We start from the raw sequence: 12,495 nt of genomic DNA on the forward strand, positions 1-12,495 counted from the left end.
ATGTTTGCACAGGCGGGTCATGCTTCAATAGTTTAATCTTTTACTTAGGTTAATTTTTATTCAACATGGTAATGACTTAGTGCAGTAACTTTTCACTGTTCATTTAAATTTTCTCCGTAACTTTCATGGTCAACATTTTATTAGTTTTAGTAGAAGAGATGCTAAAAAACAGTTTTTGTAGATTTTTTTAAATCCTCTCACACTTTGCTGGTAGGGAGGTCCTTTTGCTGAGGAATTAAACTTTGGTAGCAGTCAAAACTGGTCTTATTTAAAAAGGTAAACTGCCTCTGACCTGACACTGTTTTTCATCTTGACAAGCAGTAAACCTGAATATAAGCACCATTTTTTCTGTACTTATGTTTCATAAAGACCAGTTGGCAAAGCTTCCTAGTTCTGTTGGCTGTGCCAACATCTTGTGTTGTCTCTACACAATGAAAAACTTTGATTATCACTTCTCACCTATATCATGATGCTTAATAAAGTGACATGCCAGGCCATAAACTTCTTCTCCAGAAGCCATGAGATGCAAAATTGCTGACCAAACATGCTGTTTAGTTCATACAGCTTCCACATACTTCCCACTGTCTCATCTGCAGTGTTCCAACAGCTGTAGTTATACACAGTGGGACAAACATTCTGTAGCAATTGTATTTAAAGTTTCAGATAAATACATGCAAATTGCCCAGTAAACCATAATTAATCATGTTTGTTTTTGTAGAAGTACCTAAAGATAACAGTTGAAATCACAGGCATATTTTATAAGAGGTGCCAGAAAAAAATATAAATCACTCCCTTATTTCTCCAAACAGCTTGTTATTTTCAGCATTAGAGGGTTGATTACAAATTAAATGTGTGTGAATTATTCTGCATAGAAAACCAAGAACTCCTATATACATACAACATGCTATTGCAGGCTAGCAGAAACACCAAAAATGGTTTTATCTTAAAGAGTATTTTGCACAGATGCGCTCCTAAATTTAAAAAAAATTTAAAAATCAGTACAGGTATCTGAATCTCATCTTCACCCTCCCTTCACAGAAAAGGAAAATGCATCTCCAGAGGACAGCTGGCTGACATATTCTAGACACTAAGACGTTAAAATAAGATCAATTGCCTTGTGCATGTACTTTTTCTGTGCTGACCATAAGGGGAGCCTGTGAAGATTAACTCAGATTTAGATGTCTAATTTGGATCTGTCTCAATCTTGGAGATAACCCCAACTTTTATGTATTGTAGGTACACAATTTCTTCCTTTATACCAGTGACTAGTGTGTTTGCTCTGGGTTAATTTTGTTATATTGGAGCATTAAAAGAAAATATGCATCATCTATTACAGATGAGAAATGCAGCCTACATTTATTTGATCTCTCAATTTCATAACTTTGCATTGGCTTCGAGGACAGAACGAGCATGTGAGAAATTACAGCAGAGAAGCTGCTAAAATTCATGAAGACTGGAGTAACTGAGAAATGCAGTGCTAACTTTAACAAGCAGTTGGTACCATGACTTGTAATGACCTACCACAACGATTTATTGTGGTATAGGAGAATTTGGACATGACAGATGAAGTTCAGAGCTATTACAACAGCAGCAAGAGAGAAGTTTCCTATAGAACTTAATAGCTGGAGGGGTGGGGAGGGAGGGAAGGATGGGTGGGCAGATGGGCAAGTGGGTACCTGCTGCCTCCAGTGTAATCATGGGGGAGTGAAACTATGTCATGACACTTGACACTTGGGTCCCATTACTGCCCCACTGTCCACTCATTTTTTTTCCCAGACTGGGGTGGTGGAGCTTTTTTTTAAGTCTCTTGGGACACCCTACAAAAGTTAAAGCAATCAGGTAAAAAAACCTTTGAGCCTTTAAATCCAAGGCCTTTGGGGGGTGCTAGGGAGCTCCTTTTCCCGCAGTACATCCCTGGATGTCACCAGTGGAGCAGCCCAGGGCCGCCTCTCAGGTGAGAGCTGCCCGCAGAGCCCGGCTCCCGGTGCCGGTCCGGCTCTGTGCGGTGCTGCCTCCCGGTGGTGCCACGCACAGCCTGCACAGCAAGGGAAAAACCCGCCTCAAAAGCATCCCTTTTGTTTTAACCTGGGGCTCGTCAGAGGAGGGCAAAGAATTCTTTTCATTAAGGCGCCGAGATTAATTGAGCTGTGATTGAAATGGTCCGAATTCCTGTTGGGGAGCACTGGAACAGGCTGCCCAAGGAGGTTGTGCAGTTTTCTCCTCTGCAGACATTCCAAATGCACCTGGTCACCTGCTGCAGGTGACCCTGCCTTCACAGAAGTGTTGGATAATATGATCTCCAGAAGTCCCTTCCAAACCTAACAATTCTGTGATTCTGGGAATTAAAGGTCAGATTTTTAATACACGATGGAAACAAGAGTTCTCTAATGGCATGCAGGGCAAGCAAGGCTGAGGAGACTGGTAGTGAGACATTTAAAAACCAGAAATCCCTCAGCTAAGATGTGCCCAACTGTCTACTATACACTGCGACCAGCCTAAAACCCTCTGGAACACCCAATAGCTCCTAGATACAAAGCAAATGGCCAAGTGCCCAAACTTGGATACAAAGTGCCAGAACAGACTTAATATTGTGAATTTTATGCAACTTAAGTTTTCAGAAAGAGAACAAGGACAAGAAGCAAAGAACAAGAGCAACAGAAAACAGAAATCCCAAACTAACTTTCAAATCTTTTTTGTTTTGTTGTGTTTTTTTGGGGTTTTTTTTGTTGTTTGCATAGAAGCAGAACAATAATCAAGTGGATGAATTCTGAATTCTAAGTTTTCGAGTGAAGAGAAACAATGACTGTTGTTTGAGACCTAGAAAACCAAGAGAGCTTCAGATTGTGAAAGCACTATTTTAATTGTGTCATACCTCGGGTAACCCAGGAAAAATATTTAGTAAAAGAAAACACAGTAACATTGAAGGCAGCAGCACAGTGCAGGGAAAGATCACTGTTACAAATTAATAACAAAAGGGTACAGGTAGTGAACATGTATTTTAGACAGTTTCCAGCCAATGGGCAGAAGAGGAAGTACTTCAAAGATAGCAGCCAAGCACATAATAGATTTTTAGCTCTCAAAATGCCTGAAAAACATCGAGAAGTGTTTGGGAAACATTATGAAATCCAGTATTTCTACAGTGAATAGTGGATGTTTGATCACAAACAGGGCTTAACAGGCAAGAACAGACAAGTGTCATAAAAGAAGGTTTCTCTGTAAAGCAAAATTTCTTAGCAGCATTAGGCATCAGTAAGCAAAAACATGGGGAAAAGAACAGGGGAAAATAATTGGAAGTTTAAATTAGTCCAAGGATATCTCTTCTTACACTGAAGTCAAATGGTAACAAAGTATGTCCTAACCTTCCAAAAATAAAGGGAACTCAGTTTTATGCATCTGAGCATAACAAAACACTGCACAAGATGTAAGCTCACTTACACACCAGAGTCCTTACCAGGCACCACAAATTGATGAAAATACCAAAATGTGTTGTACTACAAATTACTACAATTTTAATCTGTAGTAATTTCTGCCTGGACTATTTTAAAAGTTATAGTCCAGGCAGAAAAAGCCACAATTATGTTCATGCAATTGAACTTAAGAGAGTTGAGCAGCCATCGTTCCCAGAGACCCCACAGACATTACTTCACAACAGCAGACTTACTATGACACACCATAACAGGGAGCCAAAATCACTTGGCTGATGGTAGCTTGAGCAGATTCTGGTATCTTATAAGCACAATAGAGTGAAGGAGCAGAACGATTTCATGCTCTGCTGTGATAAACCATTATCACCTACCCAGCATTTGGACGGAAATATGCACTGGCACTAGTTTTCTGTAAAAATTTCCACAACTATTTAAAGGCAGTCTTTTTACGCACATTCAATGTTGCTTTTTTCACAAATAAAGGATGTTCAAGGGAAAAAAGGTTATTCAGTAGTATCTTTAGAAACCAGCAGTTTCTCTCAACTTCTCAACTGAGGAGATGAGCGGTGCTCAACTTCTAGCAAAATCTGTAGAAAACGCACACTGGCAAAATGACACTAGACTAACAGAAAAAACAAAGCCCTTCCTAGGTTATCCAAATTGCTTTGGAAGGGAAATGCAATAAAAATATATGATGTATATGAGATCATTATTTTCTGATTATTTAGAAGGATATCCTAAGAAGGCTTTATGAAGTCACTGGGATCTCCGCATTGGCACAATGTTCCAAGCTAGCCATTTCCATCAGAGGGCTGATGCCTAAAACTAGACTGGAACAAAAGTTTTTTTTCCTTTTCCTGAAGAAAAAAAATGCTACATGACATAGACTATTACAAGAGGAAGAACATTTAAGCATTACAAAATGCTAAAGCAATGAAGTTGTTTTAATTCAAAGCAGTTTATGTAATAAAGGGTCAATCCTTCCTCCTTGGTACACTACAAAGAGCAGAGATTACCTTGCTGATGTAAACAACTTCTACTGTGATACAGCTATTCCAGTTTATGTATGAACACAGCATTCTCACTGAGTGGCAGTTGGGGTGGGATTAAACAAACAAACAAAAAAAAACCCATGAACCATGAATGCACACAGTAATTCTCAGATATTTGAGAATGCTGGACGATTTAGAAGGTCAAGTTACTGTGTCTTGGATGCTAAATATTAACCAAGTTGGCCAGTTTTCCATACACAACGATAGGCTTAAATACAATCAATCACTTGGCTGGATGAAGATTTATCCATGGAACCAGGTATCTTCCAAATGTAACAGAAGAAGGTAAGCTATTTAATTGTTTTCACAAATACCTCATATTTTTTTATAAATACTACTGCAGTATTCAAGCTCACTTGCTGTTACTAGATTCCTAAAAGAAAAAACAATACTATCCTACTCAAAACCACCAAACCCTAACACATCCATTTCTAGACTTCCCATTTTGACACAAGACCTGTATGGATTCACTTGACCAATGATGAGTCTCTGACCTCCTGAATTTACTCAGAGCACTCCATCCCTTTTACATCCTGTTCTAAGATTAGTCCATTTGCTGACCAGGAATGCACAACTGATTCACTGACTCCGTTTTGTCAGTGCTGTTTCATTGTTTTTAGTGTAAAATAACAGTCAAATCAAGCTAAGTGTGTTCCATTACAGCCAAACATGTCACTTTCTGTAACTTTTATTTCCAATCAAAATTAACAGCAAAGTCCTGATGAACAAGGTTATCTTCATTATCGGTCTTTAGGAGGATTAGGATTCTTGCGTCTTCTATGATACCTAAAAAAAAAAAAAATAAAAATAATAAAAATAAAATAAGGGTTGCAGTGAGTCCAGCTGTGGACAGGCTTTATTTTCATGGTATTTCTGCCCCCAGTGAGTGAGCTGAGGTTACACAAGGAAGTGAAAAACAAGATACACGAGCACAATCCATCACCACTCATTAGATGTCATCTCTGTTGTTTGTGGAGTTACATAATGCTACTCATTTCTATTGCTACATCTGCTACAAGCATGCAATAATCCAATCAGTTCTACAGCTGAATAGGCACAAAGGCTGCTGTTTATTCTTAATCCTTGGTGTGAAGTTAATTTTATTACATGGTCAGCCTTGCCTTTGGCTAAAACGATTGCTATAGAACAAAGATGTTCAAAGGAGCTAGCTGTGCCAGACTGTATGTTAAATACTGTAATATTTTGCAGAAAAACTGAAAAATTCTTCAGAACAAAAAATTATCCATACTTTCCTCTTAATTATGCATGCTAAACAAGGCAGATCCTGTCTGATCTTCATCAAAGTGACAGCTACCCTTTGGTCATAAAAGTCCTGCTGTTTCATTCCTTCTATCTACTCCCAAAACACATTCATTAAAAAGTTTTCTGTGGACAACCACAACAAAATCTGCCTGTATTATGTCTCCATAGCTATAAAATTAGTAGCTATCAAAAGATGGCATAACATGGAGTAGAAGGGAGTAACACACCAGAATGCTGCTTGTTTACATTAGTATACCTGAATGTCCAGAGTTCCTGTTAAAGCTCAGTCATGTATATGTGCATCTCCTCCTCAACTTCTGAACACAAGGCACACTAGAGAGAACTTTTCACCATTCCAAAAACCTCTACTACTCTTAAGTCTGAGTATCATCCCATTGAGGATGCTAAGGAATAGGCAAATGCATACATATTTCCAAGCTGTATTTGGTTATGTCCATTGAGGGCATTTTATACACTAGATTCTGTTATGGGACTTCAGTAAATGACTCAAAGCAGTAGCTAACTGGATGCATAAGAAATTTCTACACTGTCTCATATTTTACAAAAAAAAGTGGTAAAGTCTATCAAACGAGCAATGCTAAAAAAGCCCCTCATTAAATACAGTCTTCCATCTACCCAACACTGCATTGAAAATTATATGTAGTAGCCAAATACTAGAGGTATCTCATGTGACATGACTCATCCTAGATTGAATCTGGTCATTAAATTATTCCTGTATCTTCCTTTACTTCCAAAAGAAACAAACAAATCAAAAGGCAAATACTTACTGTCCCACAGGATACCAGCGATGTTTTGTTGTGTAAAACATTTTGCTGAGCTCTTCAATTGTAGGACCTCTACTGTTCTTTAGCTCTTTTTCATTCAATCTGGATTTTAAAACTTGATCAAGGTTTTCTTCTTTATTGTTCACTGGATCTGGTCGTGGTATGGGCTAGCAAAACAGTAATGTATATATATGACCCGTTTTTTCCTTGGCTTTTTTTTAACTGACAATTGGCTTGTCAAAAAAGCCAAGCTACATAAGAGTAATCTGTAATGCTATCTTAACAGTTGAAATCAAAAAAACACAGAAAAATACCTGCAATTGCACTGGCTGTTTACTGTCCCCACCTTCCCACCCTGAATGAAACTAGACCACTGTGGAGCACATGTCTAGACACATCTATTTACCCTAGGTGCTACAGCTGATGACCCTACCCCTAAAACCAGCATTCTTGTAGACATTGTTGCAGATCTCAATCTTAAAATTCACTAGCTGAATCATCAGCTTCAGTTGTGTTTTACTAACACAAAAGTATCCACACTATTCCCAGTCAGAATTTTAGTCATAGCAATCATCAACATTGCTAAAAATCTTTCCAAGGACATGTACCTTTGAGAAGAATGTAACTTCCTATTTTTTTATGCAACAGGTAAGACCAAGTTTTTTGTTTTCAAATGGAAATATAACTACTACCACTATTACAAGTATTTTTTTCTTGTTTTAGCCTTTTACACCTGCTTTTCTTGAGGTACGTGCAACTGACAGATTTAAAAATACTGCTAGGTAATTTGCAGGCAAAAAGTGCTAAAATGGTTTAGGTTTCAATGGAGAATTTTCACACTGGCTACTTCAGCAATACAGCTGCCAGCTGCAGTATTTACTAGCACATGAGAACTGGAAATGTAAACAAAAAATGTACACTAGAAAAATTTATCTAGGTGTTAAACCACAACACTAGATTTACTTTCGTCAATGTAAAGAACACACTGAAAGTACTACTGATAGATAAAAATCAATATTTAAAGTTCTTTGTGGCTTTTATGAACTCAGTGCTGAATTGAATTTAAAGTTCAAGTTGAAAATAGTAGCAGCAGTATTTCTTTGTATTCTCTTGCCCAGTAGGACATGTGAGTCATAAACTGCATTCCAATCATCCTCTCTGAGTAGCACCCACATAGACAAGACACTATTTTCTCTGTAGTGCACAAGTGTTTTAGTGCCTCATTTAAGTCTCCTAGAGCTACTGTATGCTGTGATATCTGAGTTTTTCTCACTCTGCAACCTTCCTTCAATTCAACTAAGAGTAAATTCCTCCTTATGGAAGCAGCTATATTCATCAGTCATTTACTTCACAGATGTGCTGATCACATACTAAAAAGTGAAAAGATGCTCTAAAGTGTCCAACCCATGAACAACTAAATGCCTTTACGAGAGTAAGAAATATAAATGTACACACTTGTACATACTTTTGTATGCTCATATGGAATCTCAAGTGAAGGGTGGTAGCAGACAATTGTCTTTGAATCAGATGTCACTGCAAGTTCTACTTTGCTATAAAAAAACAAACAAACAAAAAACCTCGTAACTTTCAGAAGTACTGAACAACTGAGCAGCCAAAGTCCCAGAAAAAAATGGATTTGACCCTGCATTTATGAATTCTTAATAATGCTCTATAAAGTAAGGGTCATACATATTTGATCCAAACCAACAATTTTTTGTTTCCTCAGTCATCTTCCTTTTTCAATGGAGAGGAAAGAAAGGCTAAAATAAATTATTAAAGTAGCTGGAAATATGAGTTGGAAAACAAAATCTTAAATACTTAAATAGTCGCATATAAAACTCTAAACAGATGGGGATAATGATCTCTAAGACAACATGCCTTTATAAGATGCATGGCATCTGTAATGAAATAACAGGAAACAGCAAAGTTTGGGGTTCCAAATTTTCTATTACGTAAAAAATGCTGAACAAGAAGTTGTACTGAGAGTTTCATTGTGAGAATACAACTTTTCTCACCTTCCTTCCCCTTCCCATGACACATTAAGCTTCCTAAAACTGGATGACATGAATTCAGTGTTTCTCACTTTATTTGTATCATTTTTTCCCATTTCTACATAGGTTTCCCATGCAGCAGCATAAAAATACCTGGACTTTGTCTTAACAATCAGCATCAATGGAAATGACTACTCTAAGCTAATTCTGCTCTTCCACAAACAAAACTGCAGGGGTACTGGGGGTCATCAACATGTTTAGAACAAGTCCTGCATTACTTTTCATCACACTGAAATATTTACTTCACAATCATTACTACCAGAGACAGTACTTCAGCTAAAATTATTGCATATATCTAATACTGGCAATAGATGTGTTTGATACTATTATATGATGACTTGACAGCAGAGAGAGAGAGTGGCCCTGGAATAAACATTACATGAAAAGGCTTCACATCAAAGCATGTTTACATACCAATTGTAGTCTTCAGGGAGAACTGAGTATGTAGATTTATGGCAAGCATGATACACACCTCCATCTGCAATAAAAACCCAAGAACTCTGATACAGAAACAAGCAGAGCTGTGCCCAATTAAGAATGTTCACATTTTCAATTTTCATTCTGTTTCAAGTCTTAATCAAGGATTATAATCATATTCAGTTTTAGAAAAACAAAACCTAAATACTGTCTAAATAGAAGTTCATTTTAGTACAGCTTTCTAGCAGTGCAATAAAAAAAACCATAGTATGCAGGCAGCTATGACCTATACGTACCTTCCTAGTTTCATTGTTTTCCTGAGTAAAATCACTATATCAACAAAATACCTATAGAATTCACCATTAGGAAATATCCTTTATATATGTAAAGACCATTACCTTATGACTTAGAGGGAAGATCATAATTTCATTCATAGCAATATTTATTATAAAAAAATCAAAAGGAGGGGCTGACTAGATATGTAGAGAAATGTTTTCCTCATGAGGACAGCCAACCAGGGGGATTGAGACCCAGGCAGGTTTGTGAATTCTCTGTCCTTGGAGATTTCAAAGACACAGCAAGCTCTGAGCAACCTGATGTGACTGCAGAGCTGACCCTGCTTTGAGCAGGAGCTTGGATCACAGATTACTCTAAGTCCCTTCCCCATGGTTTGATTGCCATTTTTTTAATAGAGTCATAGGTTGGAAAAAGACTTTTAAGATCAAAGAGTCCAAACACAAGCCTAATTTAAGGTATTCAACAGCCCCTCACACAGGAATCATCCTGTAGGCATTGCCTTCCACAACGATGCAGGTATGCACACCTAAGGTGGGCCACCATGAACCCCCTTCCTTTATTGCTGGAACCTGACACAAATCTGCATGGAAGTTTCTGTGTCCACTGAAACTTTTTCAACAACTGTGCTTTTAGAACAGAATTATGATCACAAGAAACAAGTCTTCACATGTTCTGAGCTTTCTGTAAAGTCATAAAAATGTTTCAACTTTATCTGACATTATTTTATTTAGACCATCTTTTAATACAAATAGGATTCTTCATGACTTCTCCTAGCAGAGGAAGAGAGCACTCATTGTGTCAAGACTGCAAAAAAACCAAGAAGAAACTTTTGTGTAGCTACTTTCCTCTCAGAAGTACTTTAGATGCAAATTCTTAAATTCAGAATTACTGTTAGCACTTGCACTCTTCAGTTCTTCTAATTAAACTAGTCTTAGTTTAAGACTCAAGAACTTAAGCAGTTGAGTTCTGGTAAACTGCAACTAGTTTGTATTTCTTCCTAAAATTCTTTTCCCTTCCTTCCCACTTACCTCTGAAATGTAACGTGTCCATTCTATTTTCTCCATTACTGTCTTTTCTATCACCTTATCTTCCCTGTATCTTTCTACTGACATCTAAAACATGGACAGAAGTCTAAGAAATAGTACTGCCTCATTCTGCTTGTTCTCTGTTTATGTTAAGTAATGAGATTTTACTGAGGCCTTTTCTCAGCACTTTTCTAAGTCTGAAAAAATAAATTTAAATCTTCAGTGTTAATCAGTGGTAAGAAGGGTAGTATTTACAAGCTAATCAATAAATTTGGGGAGCATCAGATTTGAACCATGAAGGTTTTAAAAGCAGGGAAAAAAAGAAAAAAACAAATAAAGATGCCCTTGAGATTACTATTAGAATAGAGCACAGACTAACAAACTTGATTCTGTTCAAAAACAGAAAAATCACTTCCATGCTTCCATTACTTCAAACAATACAGGAAGGAGGCTCTCAATATAGGACTTAATATAGGACTTCCACAATTTCATCACTACTTACTCTGCAGTGGTAGCTGCTTACAGGCTGCTACTGAACGCATCCAAAAGAGGCTGGACCATGCAGTTCTGAGTGACACTGCCATGCTGACAGCAGAGAGGAAACCAGTCCTGGACAAGATGGAACTCAAAGAACTTTTTCTCTGCAGAACACTCTCTGAAAGAAACCAGTTTTGTAACTATTCAGTATACAAAAGACTAACAAATTTATTGACTGTCTTAAGGAAAAATAAAATTTGTGCAACATAATTCTTCACTTGTTAATTCTTCATAATTGTCAACTGTTTAGATGTCCTTATCACTTAAGACAATGGTACCTGTCTCCCTAACAGTTAAAAGTAGCACAAGACCTTATTTATCAAGAGGGAGTCTTTGAAGCTTTTAAAAAAAGCTTCCAGGCCTGTGCCTTCTCACAGGCTTTTCTACCGGCACTCACCCACCTACAATTTGCACCCTTCCTTCTGCACATTCCATAAAATTACTCGTGAAATATGCTTTTCTTGTTCACGATGTAAATACCATCATCCCGCACAAAAATAGAAGTACTTATAAACTACACTTGCTGTAGATAAACTCTCTAAATACAGTTAATTTGTTTCATCCATCTCAAAAGCTATACATCTAAAAACTCAGAAACACCATTTAAAATACATTAAACGTTACCCAAAATTTCACAGAAGCAGAAAAACATCTTACATTTTCATTGTCTACTGAAAAAAAACAACTGCTTTAAATAGAGACTTACAACGAAACCCAGAAAAACGTAACTGGAAACAGTTTAAGGACATACACATTTTTTAAAAAAACAACAACAAACAAACAAAAAAAACCCCAAACCAAAACAAAAAAAAACCAAACAAACAACCCACAAAAAAAAAAAAAAAAACAAAAAAAAAACCCAAAAAAACCCCAACAAGAACCCTTTAAAAGTACTTCATATTTCGTGCTTCAGAACATCACCAGAAATGTGCACTTTCCAATTTCGACATATTCGGCACTCTGAATCTGTGCCAATGCTGCTGAAGTTAGGGGCACCCCAACACCTACAGAGCTGCTCATAACTTGCCCTCAGAAGCTCATTAACGAAACAGGGTGCGAGGAACGCGGCGGATCTCGGTCCAAGGGCAGGGGTCAGGCACCAGCGCGTTCCCGGCCTCACTGCGGGGCCCACTCCAGTTTGAATGGGAACAGTTCTATCTATCCCTGAGCTGCGCACAGAAAACTCCAACGCGCGCGAACACAAAACCTGGGGCTCAGAATTAAACGAGATGTTTAGCATTAAAACCAGGTCGCTAATGCGTCAAGGTAAGCAAAAGAGTACCCGTTACAAAGTCCCGAGCGTGCCGCACAGGGTACAGTCCCTCCGAAAGCACGCAGAGCCTCTCCCCGGCCTTGCCCCGCGCTCCCCCGCGGGCACCGCACGGGCCCCGCCGGCGGAAGGGACGCCCCGCGCCCGTTCCTGTTCCGGCTCCGGCTCCGGCTCGGCCCGCGGCACGCCGGGACTCGTAGTGCGGGCGGCCCGGGGGCCACCGCCACCGCCTCCCCTCCCGCCCTCGGCGCTGCTCCGGCACCGGCCGCGAGCCCTGAGCCGCCTCTGAGAAACATGGTGGCAGGAAAGGCCGGGCCGGGGGAGCGAGGGGACACGCAGACACAGATTCACCGGGTCAATTAGGTTGGGAAAG

General features: G+C 38.6%; 1 protein-coding gene across 1 annotated transcript; it reads right to left on the reverse strand.

Moving 5' to 3' along the window:
• Window positions 1-5,149: 5,149 nt before the first annotated feature.
• MRPL42 (mitochondrial ribosomal protein L42) lies at window positions 5,150-12,239 on the reverse strand. The gene is made up of 6 exons (XM_062491444.1): window positions 12,135-12,239; window positions 10,818-10,970; window positions 8,991-9,054; window positions 7,991-8,075; window positions 6,529-6,692; window positions 5,150-5,263 (listed from the first exon to the last, which is right to left on the reverse strand). Exons 2-6 carry the CDS (start codon window positions 10,897-10,899, stop codon window positions 5,218-5,220), a joined length of 441 nt encoding a protein of 146 aa, XP_062347428.1. The 5' UTR covers window positions 10,900-10,970; window positions 12,135-12,239; the 3' UTR covers window positions 5,150-5,217.
• Between the last annotated feature and the right edge of the window lie 256 nt (window positions 12,240-12,495).

The sequence above is a fragment of the Cinclus cinclus genome, chromosome 4 (assembly GCF_963662255.1).
Source record: "Cinclus cinclus chromosome 4, bCinCin1.1, whole genome shotgun sequence".
NCBI lineage: Eukaryota > Metazoa > Chordata > Aves > Passeriformes > Cinclidae > Cinclus > Cinclus cinclus.